Source organism: Anser brachyrhynchus, assembly GCF_964034855.1.
Source record: "Anser brachyrhynchus genome assembly, chromosome: 29".
Classification (NCBI taxonomy): Eukaryota; Metazoa; Chordata; class Aves; order Anseriformes; family Anatidae; genus Anser; species Anser brachyrhynchus.
Window position 1 is genome coordinate 3316416 of NC_137722.1, and position 15396 is coordinate 3331811.

The 15396-nt window shown below is 58.5% G+C and overlaps 1 protein-coding gene across 1 annotated transcript in view; it reads left to right on the forward strand.

Annotated features, from left to right (window-relative positions):
• Positions 1 to 15396, forward strand: part of LOC308183974 (RIMS-binding protein 2-like) — a gene marked incomplete at both ends in the record, with an annotated part of 71219 nt that overhangs the window by 22731 nt on the left and 33092 nt on the right. The window contains 2 exons of the mRNA XM_080570580.1: positions 4973 to 5290; positions 13647 to 13860. Coding sequence (XP_080426706.1) covers positions 4973 to 5290; positions 13647 to 13860 — 532 coding nt within the window. The remainder of the gene's footprint in view (positions 1 to 4972; positions 5291 to 13646; positions 13861 to 15396) is intronic.

Sequence of the window (15396 nt, forward strand, 5' to 3'; positions counted from 1 at the left end):
ATTCCTTGGTCAAGATCTTTATTTATTCCTCCGATTCCTCCGTTTCTTCCTTCCTCTCCTGCTGCAAGATCTCAGTTCATCATCGCTATCCTGCAGGAGATCACGTAGCTCTGGAGGCACAGTTGTCACCAGGTCATCGTCTGAAACTTCTTCTACCAAATTAGAGGGGACAAATCCTCTCGTGCCATCCGTCAGCTCTCCCACAAACCAGCCGTCTTCATCCATGTCTCCATAGACATAGACGTATTCTCCCGCAGTCAGAGGAAGCTCTGCTTCGGGGTGCTCATTAGGACCCTCGAAAGGATCGTAGCTATATCGAGCTAAAAATTTTCGAAGTTTTAGCGATTCTTCTCCCGAGGACTGCAGGATGAAGGACACATGCTCTGCTCCTGCTTCTTCGTTCCCATGCACAGGGCCCTGGTCTGAAAGAAGGCGGCACCCAGGACTGTTGTGTGCGGCATCTGATGTCGAGGTGCTTGTGTGGGATGCCGGGACCTTGGTTGCCTCCTCAGAAACATCAGAGCTGTCTTCGCGGTTGCAAAGGTCATGGGACTGCTCTGCATAGGCCTGTGCTGTGGGAGAAGATGTCACCTGTGGTAGTCCTGAACCGACACGGTTGGATTCTTTTCTTTTTTCTTGCTCAAGTTGCTGAGAGAGCAGCTCCCATTGTTGACTTTGGTGCTGATTCTGTTTCTCTAATTCTCTCAGCTGCGCTTGAGACGCTTGCGTGTCTTCCTCATGTGTCCTTCTTTGCTCTGCCCAAGCCCTCTGCAAATGCTCAACTTCCTCTTTCTTCTTCTGCAGCAGTCGCCTTGTTTCCTCGAGGTCGTTCTCCTGTTGTTGCCTTCGTCCTGCCAGTTGTCTCATGGCTTTCAGTTCACAACCCAGATCTTGCAGTCGTGTTTGAAGACGTTTGGCCTCTCCGATGGCAGAATTTCGCTGCTCTGTCACTTGCACGAGTTTCCCCTTCAGAGCAGCGTTGTCAGATCGAACCTCGTCTATCCGCTCCTTCTGCCCACGGAGCTGAGAATTTTCTTCTGCGCGCCTGGCATTTTCATTTGTCATCTCTCTCAGACGCACTTTCAGCTCCTCGTACCTTTGCTGCAGTCTTGAGCGTTCCTGATCCAGGTTCCTGTGAGGCCTAAGTTTTTTCCCAGCCTCGGTTTCCGATTCCCCTCTCTGCTGCTGGTCGACCTGCTCTGTCTTTGCAGCAGTCTTTCCAGATTTCAGGTCGGTCTCTTTCAGTTGCCTGGTGTTTTCTTTCAGGTGCTTGGTAAGGAGGCCTAGCATACTAGTCTTCTGCTGGAGCCTCTCCACCTCCTCCCCCAGTTCCAGAGCGCTTTCCTTCCCCAGAAGGCGGGTCTCCTCTTGAAGGACACCGCATTGCCTCTGCAGGTCCTCCAGGGCATGCTGCAGATGAGCTTTCTCCTGCAGCAGCTGGCTGTCTCCACTGCCAGGTGGGCAGGCCTCTTGTTGCGCTGCCACCTGAACACCCACGTCTGTGACCGCCCGCCCGCAGCTCTTCCCTTCTCCCTGGAGGTGAGCTTTTAAGCTGGAGTGGGTTGTCTGCTGCCCTCCTCCCCCAGCAGCACCAGATGCACCGGGGCTCTTCGAAGAGCAGGTCCCGGTGGTCCCTGCGCCCAGGCGAGTCTGCAGGCGGTGCCAGGCCGCAGCCCTGTCTTCGCTGTGGGAGGCAGACGGCCTCCCCTCAGCCTGCTCCAGGATGTACTGCTGGAAGAGCCTTCTCTGCAGTTCCAGTTCATTTTGGAGGCTTACGATGCGGGCGGTCTGCTTGCTGTCCTTCCGCCAGTGGAGCTGCCTGTGGACCTCCTGCAGCTTGCTGCGGGCCTCGCTGCTGCTGCTGCAGCCGTGCCTCACCAGCTCCTCGGCCAGCTCCTGCTGCAGGTCCCGCGCCTGGCGGACGGCGTCGTCCCGCTGCTCTTGGAGCAACTCCTGTGCCTGGCGCCACTCGGCCTCCTTCTCACGCAGCAGCTGACGGATCTCTGTTGCCCGCTGCTTCTGGCTCAGCTCCCACAGCCGCTGCAGCTCCCGTGCCCGTTGCTGCTCCCATCTGGAGCGTAGCTTCTCAGCCAGAAGCTGCCGCTCCTGCTCTGCCATCTTCTTTATCTGGCGGGTTTCATCAGCAAAGCGGCGGTGCAGCTCCTGCGAGTGGAGACGCTCGGCCTCCAGCTGGGCCCGCAGCGCCTCCAGCTCCTGCCTGTGCTCCTCCTGCTGCACAGGCCCGCTGGGGGGTCGCGCTGGGCCCCGACGGGATGAGGGGTGACTGTGCGCCACGGGCCCCTGGCCCACACCACCCCGGATCATGGCTTAAGGGATGAGAACGATGAACGTTCACCAAACGCTGCCAGCAATAGCCACCAGCGATCGCACGGCCTGGGCCTCTGAGGGACAGCAGCCTCTGAGCCCTCAGCAGACACCGGCTCCCAGCACCGCGCAGCAGCAGAGGTCGCCTCTGCCACTGGCCCGGCCTGGGCGAGCGCGGCCTTATATAGTGTCCGGGTGATGACGTCATAGAGGAGGGATGACGTCATATGACCTCGTTAACAACCCTTCTAGGGGTTGTTAACCCTCGTTAACAGCCCATGCTAATGGCTGTGTAATGCTGTATGTCATCACTACCACGCTTCCCCCACTAAAGGACAGACGTGGCCCAGACCCGTAAGCTGTGCCCGTGCCTGAGGCCTCACAGACACATTCTCGTTGCGCACCTGCGCGGGGGCTCCGTCTGCACTCGTTAACAACCCTTCACCTCCCTCCTCTGCACCCCTTGCGCTGAGGCTGTCGGGGTGTGTCCGGGCGGGCACGCACCATATAAGGTCATATGACGTCATCCCTCCTCTATGACGCCATCACCCGGACACTATATAAGGCCGCGCTCGCCCAGGCCGGGCCAGTGGCAGAGGCGACCTCTGCTGCTGCGCGGTGCTGGGAGCCGGTGTCTGCTGAGGGCTCAGAGGCTGCTGTCCCTCAGAGGTCCAGGCCGTGCGATCGCTGGTGGCTATTGCTGGCAGCGTTTGGTGAACGTTCATCGTTCTCATCCCTTAAGCCATGATCCGGGGTGGTGTGGGCCAGGGGCCCGTGGCGCACAGTCACCCCTCATCCCGTCGGGGCCCAGCGCGACCCCCCAGCAGGCCTGTGCAGCAGGAGGAGCACAGGCAGGAGCTGGAGGCGCTGCGGGCCCAGCTGGAGGCCGAGCGTCTCCACTCGCAGGAGCTGCACCGCCGCTTTGCTGATGAAACCCGCCAGATAAAGAAGATGGCAGAGCAGGAGCGGCAGCTTCTGGCTGAGAAGCTACGCTCCAGATGGGAGCAGCAACGGGCACGGGAGCTGCAGCGGCTGTGGGAGCTGAGCCAGAAGCAGCGGGCAACAGAGATCCGTCAGCTGCTGCGTGAGAAGGAGGCCGAGTGGCGCCAGACACAGGAGTTGCTCCAAGAGCAGCGGGACGACGCCGTCCGCCAGGCGCGGGACCTGCAGCAGGAGCTGGCCGAGGAGCTGGTGAGGCACGGCTGCAGCAGCAGCAGCGAGGCCCGCAGCAAGCTGCAGGAGGTCCACAGGCAGCTCCACTGGCGGAAGGACAGCAAGCAGACCGCCCGCATCGTAAGCCTCCAAAATGAACTGGAACTGCAGAGAAGGCTCTTCCAGCAGTACATCCTGGAGCAGGCTGAGGGGAGGCCGTCTGCCTCCCACAGCGAAGACAGGGCTGCGGCCTGGCACCGCCTGCAGACTCGCCTGGGCGCAGGGACCACCGGGACCTGCTCTTCGAAGAGCCCCGGTGCATCTGGTGCTGCTGGGGGAGGAGGGCAGCAGACAACCCACTCCAGCTTAAAAGCTCACCTCCAGGGAGAAGGGAAGAGCTGCGGGCGGGCGGTCACAGACGTGGGTGTTCAGGTGGCAGCGCAACAAGAGGCCTGCCCACCTGGCAGTGGAGACAGCCAGCTGCTGCAGGAGAAAGCTCATCTGCAGCATGCCCTGGAGGACCTGCAGAGGCAATGCGGTGTCCTTCAAGAGGAGACCCGCCTTCTGGGGAAGGAAAGCGCTCTGGAACTGGGGGAGGAGGTGGAGAGGCTCCAGCAGAAGACTAGTATGCTAGGCCTCCTTACCAAGCACCTGAAAGAAAACACCAGGCAACTGAAAGAGACCGACCTGAAATCTGGAAAGACTGCTGCAAAGACAGAGCAGGTCGACCAGCAGCAGAGAGGGGAATCGGAAACCGAGGCTGGGACAAAACTTAGGCCTCACAGGAACCTGGATCAGGAACGCTCAAGACTGCAGCAAAGGTACGAGGAGCTGAAAGTGCGTCTGAGAGAGATGACAAATGAAAATGCCAGGCGCGCAGAAGAAAATTCTCAGCTCCGTGGGCAGAAGGAGCGGATAGACGAGGTTCGATCTGACAACGCTGCTCTGAAGGGGAAACTCGTGCAAGTGACAGAGCAGCGAAATTCTGCCATCGGAGAGGCCAAACGTCTTCAAACACGACTGCAAGATCTGGGTTGTGAACTGAAAGCCATGAGACAACTGGCAGGACGAAGGCAACAACAGGAGAACGACCTCGAGGAAACAAGGCGACTGCTGCAGAAGAAGAAAGAGGAAGTTGAGCATTTGCAGAGGGCTTGGGCAGAGCAAAGAAGGACACATGAGGAAGACACGCAAGCGTCTCAAGCGCAGCTGAGAGAATTAGAGAAACAGAATCAGCACCAAAGTCAACAATGGGAGCTGCTCTCTCAGCAACTTGAGCAAGAAAAAAGAAAAGAATCCAACCGTGTCGGTTCAGGACTACCACAGGTGACATCTTCTCCCACAGCACAGGCCTATGCAGAGCAGTCCCATGACCTTTGCAACCGCGAAGACAGCTCTGATGTTTCTGAGGAGGCAACCAAGGTCCCGGCATCCCACACAAGCACCTCGACATCAGATGCCGCACACAACAGTCCTGGGTGCCGCCTTCTTTCAGACCAGGGCCCTGTGCATGGGAACGAAGAAGCAGGAGCAGAGCATGTGTCCTTCATCCTGCAGTCCTCGGAAGAAGAATCGCTAAAACTTCGAAAATTTTTAGCTCGATACAGCTACGATCCTTTCGAGGGTCCTAATGAGCACCCCGAAGCAGAGCTTCCTCTGACTGCGGGAGAATACGTCTATGTCTATGGAGACATGGATGAAGACGGCTGGTTTGTGGGAGAGCTGACGGATGGCACGAGAGGATTTGTCCCCTCTAATTTGGTAGAAGAAGTTTCAGACGATGACCTGGTGACAACTGTGCCTCCAGAGCTACGTGATCTCCTGCAGGATAGCGATGATGAACTGAGATCTTGCAGCAGGAGAGGAAGGAAGAAACGGAGGAATCGGAGGAATAAATAAAGATCTTGACCAAGGAATCTGTGTCCCCTGTGTCTCCCCCCCTTCTCCCTCCCCTTCCACAGCTTTTATTGCTGAGCGTGACGTTGCCGTATGGACTATCCCTTTGGTCTTTTTGGGTCAGCTGCCCTGGCAATGCCCCCTCCCCACCTCTTGCCCACAGCCAGCCGACTGGATTTGGGGCTGGGGGGTGGCAGAGGGAGGGCGCTGTGGGAGTCCTGATGCTGTGCCAGCACGGCTCAGCAGTAGACAAAACACATTGGTGCAATATCAAGTCAGTTCTAGCCAGAAGTACAGAGCATAGTGCTGCATGGGCTGCTGTGGGGAAGGTTGAGTCCATCCCAGGCAGACCCAGAACACCATACCCACCGTGGTGGGGATGGTATGACCAGGCAGGGTCTAGAGGGGTGGCTGGATCCCCACTGAAAAAGTCGTCAGGGGGCTGTGGAAAGGCTGCTCAGCCTGTAACTTGTGAAGCTTCTGCTCCCTGCTACGAGCTGCTTGGAAAGGCCCGGCTCTTTCAGAACCCACTTTCCCCTTTGGACCAACGGCCCAGGTGTGCTCGGGGCAGCGGTCTGTGCCAGCTGTGACGCATTTCACACCATTGCTGCTTCTGGAAGCCTGCTGCAGGCCCACCGTGCCTGCTGCCGCCATCGTTCACCCGGCTCTGCCACAAGCACCTTGTTTCTCCTCAGGTGTGGCCTCGAGTGAGCTGTCCCCTCCTGGCTGCCTGCAGGAGAGCTTCAGGGGCCTCAAAGAGAAGGCTCTGCTGGGCTCCGCTGTCACTTTGCCCTTTGGAACAAAAGCGCAAACCTGCGCTACAGCACCGCCGTCGTGCAGCCATCTGGGAGCACAACCAACAGGCTCCCTGAGAATCCCCCGTGCCCCCCAGCGTGCCCCCCATTTTCACTCGCCTGTGCCCCCGCTCCCATATGTCCCCCTTTCCCCTCACTATTTCAACTCCCATGTCCCCACCAGTAGTTTCCCAGTGAGCTACGTCCACGGGGCCTGAGGGAACCGGTGGACTTGCTAAGCCACTGGCCATCATACAGGAGAGGCTGTGGAAGTCTGTTTAAGTAGTTCCCACTGACTGGAGGAGAGGAAACATAGCCCCCATTCTACAAAGGGGAAAATGGAAGACCTGGGAGCTACAAGCCTTCCTCCCTTTGTGGGGGTGCAGAGCCTTCACCACCCTCAGGCGGGAGGCAGAGCTGAGGCAGGGCCGGGCTGGGTGGGGGGGGGCGCTCTGGAAGGTTCTGTGCTGTGGGGCGTGCTGGGGGGGGGCACTGGGAGGGGCTGTCCTTAAGGTCAGTGGTCATTAAGGTCCCCTCCAACCCAAAGCATTCTAGGATTCTGTTTCTAAAAACACCTCTTCTGTTCCATCCCAGTAATAATAAACAGCACAAGCAGAAATCAGCTCTGCCAGCCTGGGGTGTCCCCATGCATTCAGGTCGTCCTCATCCCCCCCACACTCACGCTACAGCCTGCCCCATGGGAGGCCAAGGGGAGATGTTTCCCCTGCAGTTGCAGCTCTCCAGCAAAGGCCCTGGACTGAATGGAACAGGCGGTGCTGGAGCTACACCGGGGGTGCTTGGAGGGCTTGTAGGCACAGTAAAAGATGCATTTCAAACAGCCCAGCTGGGCCCTGCTCGTGTCCCGCAGCCCGAAGGAGATGCCAGCACGGACGCGCTTTGAACCAGGGCATTTACTGGGGTAAATCCAGGTATGGGGGGCAGTGACCCACCCCTGGGTGCTACTGACCACTGGTCAATATGCAGATCCCTGAGGAATGCCACTCGTTACTGGTTTCTGCCTGGACACTGAGCCTCTGACCGCTACTCTTTGAGTGCAACCATCTCGCCAATTCCTTACCCACCGAGTTGTCCGTCCATCCGATCCATGTCTCTCCAGTTTAGAGATCATGGGGGACAGTGCAAGTGCTTTGCACGAGTCCAGGTAGATGATGTCCGTTGCTCTTTCCCTACCCACCAATGCTGCAACCCCATCATAGAAGGGCACCAGATTTGTCAGGCATGATCTGCCCCGAGTGAAGCCGTGTTGTCTGTCACCAATCGCCTCCTTATTTTCTATAGCCCTCAGCAACAACTTCTCAGGTACGACGGACAGTGGGTGGTGAAGGCTGTGCACCCCCACAAAGGGAGGAAGGCTTGTAGCTCCCAGGTCTTCCATTTTCCCCTTTTTAGAATGGGGGCTATGTTTCCTCTCCTCCAGTCAGTGGGAACTACTTAAACAGACTTCCACAGCCTCTCCTGTATGATGGCCAGTGGCTTAGCAAGTCCACCGGTTCCCTCAGGCCCCGTGGACGTAGCTCACTGGGAAACTACTGGTGGGGACATGGGAGTTGAAATAGTGAGGGGAAAGGGGGACATATGGGAGCGGGGGCACAGGCGAGTGAAAATGGGGGGCACGCTGGGGGGCACGGGGGATTCTCAGGGAGCCTGTTGGTTGTGCTCCCAGATGGCTGCACGACGGCGGTGCTGTAGCGCAGGTTTGCGCTTTTGTTCCAAAGGGCAAAGTGACAGCGGAGCCCAGCAGAGCCTTCTCTTTGAGGCCCCTGAAGCTCTCCTGCAGGCAGCCAGGAGGGGACAGCTCACTCGAGGCCACACCTGAGGAGAAACAAGGTGCTTGTGGCAGAGCCGGGTGAACGATGGCGGCAGCAGGCACGGTGGGCCTGCAGCAGGCTTCCAGAAGCAGCAATGGTGTGAAATGCGTCACAGCTGGCACAGACCGCTGCCCCGAGCACACCTGGGCCGTTGGTCCAAAGGGGAAAGTGGGTTCTGAAAGAGCCGGGCCTTTCCAAGCAGCTCGTAGCAGGGAGCAGAAGCTTCACAAGTTACAGGCTGAGCAGCCTTTCCACAGCCCCCTGACGACTTTTTCAGTGGGGATCCAGCCACCCCTCTAGACCCTGCCTGGTCATACCATCCCCACCACGGTGGGTATGGTGTTCTGGGTCTGCCTGGGATGGACTCAACCTTCCCCACAGCAGCCCATGCAGCACTATGCTCTGTACTTCTGGCTAGAACTGACTTGATATTGCACCAATGTGTTTTGTCTACTGCTGAGCCGTGCTGGCACAGCATCAGGACTCCCACAGCGCCCTCCCTCTGCCACCCCCCAGCCCCAAATCCAGTCGGCTGGCTGTGGGCAAGAGGTGGGGAGGGGGCATTGCCAGGGCAGCTGACCCAAAAAGACCAAAGGGATAGTCCATACGGCAACGTCACGCTCAGCAATAAAAGCTGTGGAAGGGGAGGGAGAAGGGGGGGAGACACAGGGGACACAGATTCCTTGGTCAAGATCTTTATTTATTCCTCCGATTCCTCCGTTTCTTCCTTCCTCTCCTGCTGCAAGATCTCAGTTCATCATCGCTATCCTGCAGGAGATCACGTAGCTCTGGAGGCACAGTTGTCACCAGGTCATCGTCTGAAACTTCTTCTACCAAATTAGAGGGGACAAATCCTCTCGTGCCATCCGTCAGCTCTCCCACAAACCAGCCGTCTTCATCCATGTCTCCATAGACATAGACGTATTCTCCCGCAGTCAGAGGAAGCTCTGCTTCGGGGTGCTCATTAGGACCCTCGAAAGGATCGTAGCTGTATCGAGCTAAAAATTTTCGAAGTTTTAGCGATTCTTCTTCCGAGGACTGCAGGATGAAGGACACATGCTCTGCTCCTGCTTCTTCGTTCCCATGCACAGGGCCCTGGTCTGAAAGAAGGCGGCACCCAGGACTGTTGTGTGCGGCATCTGATGTCGAGGTGCTTGTGTGGGATGCCGGGACCTTGGTTGCCTCCTCAGAAACATCAGAGCTGTCTTCGCGGTTGCAAAGGTCATGGGACTGCTCTGCATAGGCCTGTGCTGTGGGAGAAGATGTCACCTGTGGTAGTCCTGAACCGACACGGTTGGATTCTTTTCTTTTTTCTTGCTCAAGTTGCTGAGAGAGCAGCTCCCATTGTTGACTTTGGTGCTGATTCTGTTTCTCTAATTCTCTCAGCTGCGCTTGAGACGCTTGCGTGTCTTCCTCATGTGTCCTTCTTTGCTCTGCCCAAGCCCTCTGCAAATGCTCAACTTCCTCTTTCTTCTTCTGCAGCAGTCGCCTTGTTTCCTCGAGGTCGTTCTCCTGTTGTTGCCTTCGTCCTGCCAGTTGTCTCATGGCTTTCAGTTCACAACCCAGATCTTGCAGTCGTGTTTGAAGACGTTTGGCCTCTCCGATGGCAGAATTTCGCTGCTCTGTCACTTGCACGAGTTTCCCCTTCAGAGCAGCGTTGTCAGATCGAACCTCGTCTATCCGCTCCTTCTGCCCACGGAGCTGAGAATTTTCTTCTGCGCGCCTGGCATTTTCATTTGTCATCTCTCTCAGACGCACTTTCAGCTCCTCGTACCTTTGCTGCAGTCTTGAGCGTTCCTGATCCAGGTTCCTGTGAGGCCTAAGTTTTGTCCCAGCCTCGGTTTCCGATTCCCCTCTCTGCTGCTGGTCGACCTGCTCTGTCTTTGCAGCAGTCTTTCCAGATTTCAGGTCGGTCTCTTTCAGTTGCCTGGTGTTTTCTTTCAGGTGCTTGGTAAGGAGGCCTAGCATACTAGTCTTCTGCTGGAGCCTCTCCACCTCCTCCCCCAGTTCCAGAGCGCTTTCCTTCCCCAGAAGGCGGGTCTCCTCTTGAAGGACACCGCATTGCCTCTGCAGGTCCTCCAGGGCATGCTGCAGATGAGCTTTCTCCTGCAGCAGCTGGCTGTCTCCACTGCCAGGTGGGCAGGCCTCTTGTTGCGCTGCCACCTGAACACCCACGTCTGTGACCGCCCGCCCGCAGCTCTTCCCTTCTCCCTGGAGGTGAGCTTTTAAGCTGGAGTGGGTTGTCTGCTGCCCTCCTCCCCCAGCAGCACCAGATGCACCGGGGCTCTTCGAAGAGCAGGTCCCGGTGGTCCCTGCGCCCAGGCGAGTCTGCAGGCGGTGCCAGGCCGCAGCCCTGTCTTCGCTGTGGGAGGCAGACGGCCTCCCCTCAGCCTGCTCCAGGATGTACTGCTGGAAGAGCCTTCTCTGCAGTTCCAGTTCATTTTGGAGGCTTACGATGCGGGCGGTCTGCTTGCTGTCCTTCCGCCAGTGGAGCTGCCTGTGGACCTCCTGCAGCTTGCTGCGGGCCTCGCTGCTGCTGCTGCAGCCGTGCCTCACCAGCTCCTCGGCCAGCTCCTGCTGCAGGTCCCGCGCCTGGCGGACGGCGTCGTCCCGCTGCTCTTGGAGCAACTCCTGTGCCTGGCGCCACTCGGCCTCCTTCTCACGCAGCAGCTGACGGATCTCTGTTGCCCGCTGCTTCTGGCTCAGCTCCCACAGCCGCTGCAGCTCCCGTGCCCGTTGCTGCTCCCATCTGGAGCGTAGCTTCTCAGCCAGAAGCTGCCGCTCCTGCTTTGCCATCTTCTTTATCTCGCGGGTTTCATCAGCAAAGCGGCGGTGCAGCTCCTGCGAGTGGAGACGCTCGGCCTCCAGCTGGGCCCGCAGCGCCTCCAGCTCCTGCCTGTGCTCCTCCTGCTGCACAGGCCCGCTGGGGGGTCGCGCTGGGCCCCGACGGGATGAGGGGTGACTGTGCGCCACGGGCCCCTGGCCCACACCACCCCGGATCATGGCTTAAGGGATGAGAACGATGAACGTTCACCAAACGCTGCCAGCAATAGCCACCAGCGATCGCACGGCCTGGGCCTCTGAGGGACAGCAGCCTCTGAGCCCTCAGCAGACACCGGCTCCCAGCACCGCGCAGCAGCAGAGGTCGCCTCTGCCACTGGCCCGGCCTGGGCGAGCGCGGCCTTATATAGTGTCCGGGTGATGGCGTCATAGAGGAGGGATGACGTCATATGACCTTATATGGTGCGTGCCCGCCCGGACACACCCCGACAGCCTCAGCGCAAGGGGTGCAGAGGAGGGAGGTGAAGGGTTGTTAACGAGTGCAGACGGAGCCCCCGCGCAGGTGCGCAACGAGAATGTGTCTGTGAGGCCTCAGGCACGGGCACAGCTTACGGGTCTGGACCACGTCTGTCCTTTAGTGGGGGAAGCGTGGTAGTGATGACATACAGCATTACACAGCCATTAGCATGGGCTGTTAACGAGGGTTAACAACCCCTAGAAGGGTTGTTAACGAGGTCATATGACGTCATCCCTCCTCTATGACGCCATCACCCGGACACTATATAAGGCCGCGCTCGCCCAGGCCGGGCCAGTGGCAGAGGCGACCTCTGCTGCTGCGCGGTGCTGGGAGCCGGTGTCTGCTGAGGGCTCAGAGGCTGCTGTCCCTCAGAGGTCCAGGCCGTGCGATCGCTGGTGGCTATTGCTGGCAGCGTTTGGTGAACGTTCATCGTTCTCATCCCTTAAGCCATGATCCGGGGTGGTGTGGGCCAGGGGCCCGTGGCGCACAGTCACCCCTCATCCCGTCGGGGCCCAGCGCGACCCCCCAGCGGGCCTGTGCAGCAGGAGGAGCACAGGCAGGAGCTGGAGGCGCTGCGGGCCCAGCTGGAGGCCGAGCGTCTCCACTCGCAGGAGCTGCACCGCCGCTTTGCTGATGAAACCCGCCAGATAAAGAAGATGGCAGAGCAGGAGCGGCAGCTTCTGGCTGAGAAGCTACGCTCCAGATGGGAGCAGCAACGGGCACGGGAGCTGCAGCGGCTGTGGGAGCTGAGCCAGAAGCAGCGGGCAACAGAGATCCGTCAGCTGCTGCGTGAGAAGGAGGCCGAGTGGCGCCAGGCACAGGAGTTGCTCCAAGAGCAGCGGGACGACGCCGTCCGCCAGGCGCGGGACCTGCAGCAGGAGCTGGCCGAGGAGCTGGTGAGGCACGGCTGCAGCAGCAGCAGCGAGGCCCGCAGCAAGCTGCAGGAGGTCCACAGGCAGCTCCACTGGCGGAAGGACAGCAAGCAGACCGCCCGCATCGTAAGCCTCCAAAATGAACTGGAACTGCAGAGAAGGCTCTTCCAGCAGTACATCCTGGAGCAGGCTGAGGGGAGGCCGTCTGCCTCCCACAGCGAAGACAGGGCTGCGGCCTGGCACCGCCTGCAGACTCGCCTGGGCGCAGGGACCACCGGGACCTGCTCTTCGAAGAGCCCCGGTGCATCTGGTGCTGCTGGGGGAGGAGGGCAGCAGACAACCCACTCCAGCTTAAAAGCTCACCTCCAGGGAGAAGGGAAGAGCTGCGGGCGGGCGGTCACAGACGTGGGTGTTCAGGTGGCAGCGCAACAAGAGGCCTGCCCACCTGGCAGTGGAGACAGCCAGCTGCTGCAGGAGAAAGCTCATCTGCAGCATGCCCTGGAGGACCTGCAGAGGCAATGCGGTGTCCTTCAAGAGGAGACCCGCCTTCTGGGGAAGGAAAGCGCTCTGGAACTGGGGGAGGAGGTGGAGAGGCTCCAGCAGAAGACTAGTATGCTAGGCCTCCTTACCAAGCACCTGAAAGAAAACACCAGGCAACTGAAAGAGACCGACCTGAAATCTGGAAAGACTGCTGCAAAGACAGAGCAGGTCGACCAGCAGCAGAGAGGGGAATCGGAAACCGAGGCTGGGAAAAAACTTAGGCCTCACAGGAACCTGGATCAGGAACGCTCAAGACTGCAGCAAAGGTACGAGGAGCTGAAAGTGCGTCTGAGAGAGATGACAAATGAAAATGCCAGGCGCGCAGAAGAAAATTCTCAGCTCCGTGGGCAGAAGGAGCGGATAGACGAGGTTCGATCTGACAACGCTGCTCTGAAGGGGAAACTCGTGCAAGTGACAGAGCAGCGAAATTCTGCCATCGGAGAGGCCAAACGTCTTCAAACACGACTGCAAGATCTGGGTTGTGAACTGAAAGCCATGAAACAACTGGCAGGACGAAGGCAACAACAGGAGAACGACCTCGAGGAAACAAGGCGACTGCTGCAGAAGAAGAAAGAGGAAGTTGAGCATTTGCAGAGGGCTTGGGCAGAGCAAAGAAGGACACATGAGGAAGACACGCAAGCGTCTCAAGCGCAGCTGAGAGAATTAGAGAAACAGAATCAGCACCAAAGTCAACAATGGGAGCTGCTCTCTCAGCAACTTGAGCAAGAAAAAAGAAAAGAATCCAACCGTGTCGGTTCAGGACTACCACAGGTGACATCTTCTCCCACAGCACAGGCCTATGCAGAGCAGTCCCATGACCTTTGCAACCGCGAAGACAGCTCTGATGTTTCTGAGGAGGCAACCAAGGTCCCGGCATCCCACACAAGCACCTCGACATCAGATGCCGCACACAACAGTCCTGGGTGCCGCCTTCTTTCAGACCAGGGCCCTGTGCATGGGAACGAAGAAGCAGGAGCAGAGCATGTGTCCTTCATCCTGCAGTCCTCGGAAGAAGAATCGCTAAAACTTCGAAAATTTTTAGCTCGATACAGCTACGATCCTTTCGAGGGTCCTAATGAGCACCCCGAAGCAGAGCTTCCTCTGACTGCGGGAGAATACGTCTATGTCTATGGAGACATGGATGAAGACGGCTGGTTTGTGGGAGAGCTGACGGATGGCACGAGAGGATTTGTCCCCTCTAATTTGGTAGAAGAAGTTTCAGACGATGACCTGGTGACAACTGTGCCTCCAGAGCTACGTGATCTCCTGCAGGATAGCGATGATGAACTGAGATCTTGCAGCAGGAGAGGAAGGAAGAAACGGAGGAATCGGAGGAATAAATAAAGATCTTGACCAAGGAATCTGTGTCCCCTGTGTCTCCCCCCCTTCTCCCTCCCCTTCCACAGCTTTTATTGCTGAGCGTGACGTTGCCGTATGGACTATCCCTTTGGTCTTTTTGGGTCAGCTGCCCTGGCAATGCCCCCTCCCCACCTCTTGCCCACAGCCAGCCGACTGGATTTGGGGCTGGGGGGTGGCAGAGGGAGGGCGCTGTGGGAGTCCTGATGCTGTGCCAGCACGGCTCAGCAGTAGACAAAACACATTGGTGCAATATCAAGTCAGTTCTAGCCAGAAGTACAGAGCATAGTGCTGCATGGGCTGCTGTGGGGAAGGTTGAGTCCATCCCAGGCAGACCCAGAACACCATACCCACCGTGGTGGGGATGGTATGACCAGGCAGGGTCTAGAGGGGTGGCTGGATCCCCACTGAAAAAGTCGTCAGGGGGCTGTGGAAAGGCTGCTCAGCCTGTAACTTGTGAAGCTTCTGCTCCCTGCTACGAGCTGCTTGGAAAGGCCCGGCTCTTTCAGAACCCACTTTCCCCTTTGGACCAACGGCCCAGGTGTGCTCGGGGCAGCGGTCTGTGCCAGCTGTGACGCATTTCACACCATTGCTGCTTCTGGAAGCCTGCTGCAGGCCCACCGTGCCTGCTGCCGCCATCGTTCACCCGGCTCTGCCACAAGCACCTTGTTTCTCCTCAGGTGTGGCCTCGAGTGAGCTGTCCCCTCCTGGCTGCCTGCAGGAGAGCTTCAGGGGCCTCAAAGAGAAGGCTCTGCTGGGCTCCGCTGTCACTTTGCCCTTTGGAACAAAAGCGCAAACCTGCGCTACAGCACCGCCGTCGTGCAGCCATCTGGGAGCACAACCAACAGGCTCCCTGAGAATCCCCCGTGCCCCCCAGCGTGCCCCCCATTTTCACTCGCCTGTGCCCCCGCTCCCATATGTCCCCCTTTCCCCTCACTATTTCAACTCCCATGTCCCCACCAGTAGTTTCCCAGTGAGCTACGTCCACGGGGCCTGAGGGAACCGGTGGACTTGCTAAGCCACTGGCCATCATACAGGAGAGGCTGTGGAAGTCTGTTTAAGTAGTTCCCACTGACTGGAGGAGAGGAAACATAGCCCCCATTCTACAAAGGGGAAAATGGAAGACCTGGGAGCTACAAGCCTTCCTCCCTTTGTGGGGGTGCAGAGCCTTCACCACCCTCAGGCGGGAGGCAGAGCTGAGGCAGGGCCGGGCTGGGTGGGGGGGGCGCTCGGAAAGCTTCTGTGCTGTGGGGCGTGCTGGGGGGGGGCACTGGGAGGGGGTGTCCTTAAGGTCAGTGGTCATTAAGGTCCCCTCCAACCCAAAGCATTCTAGG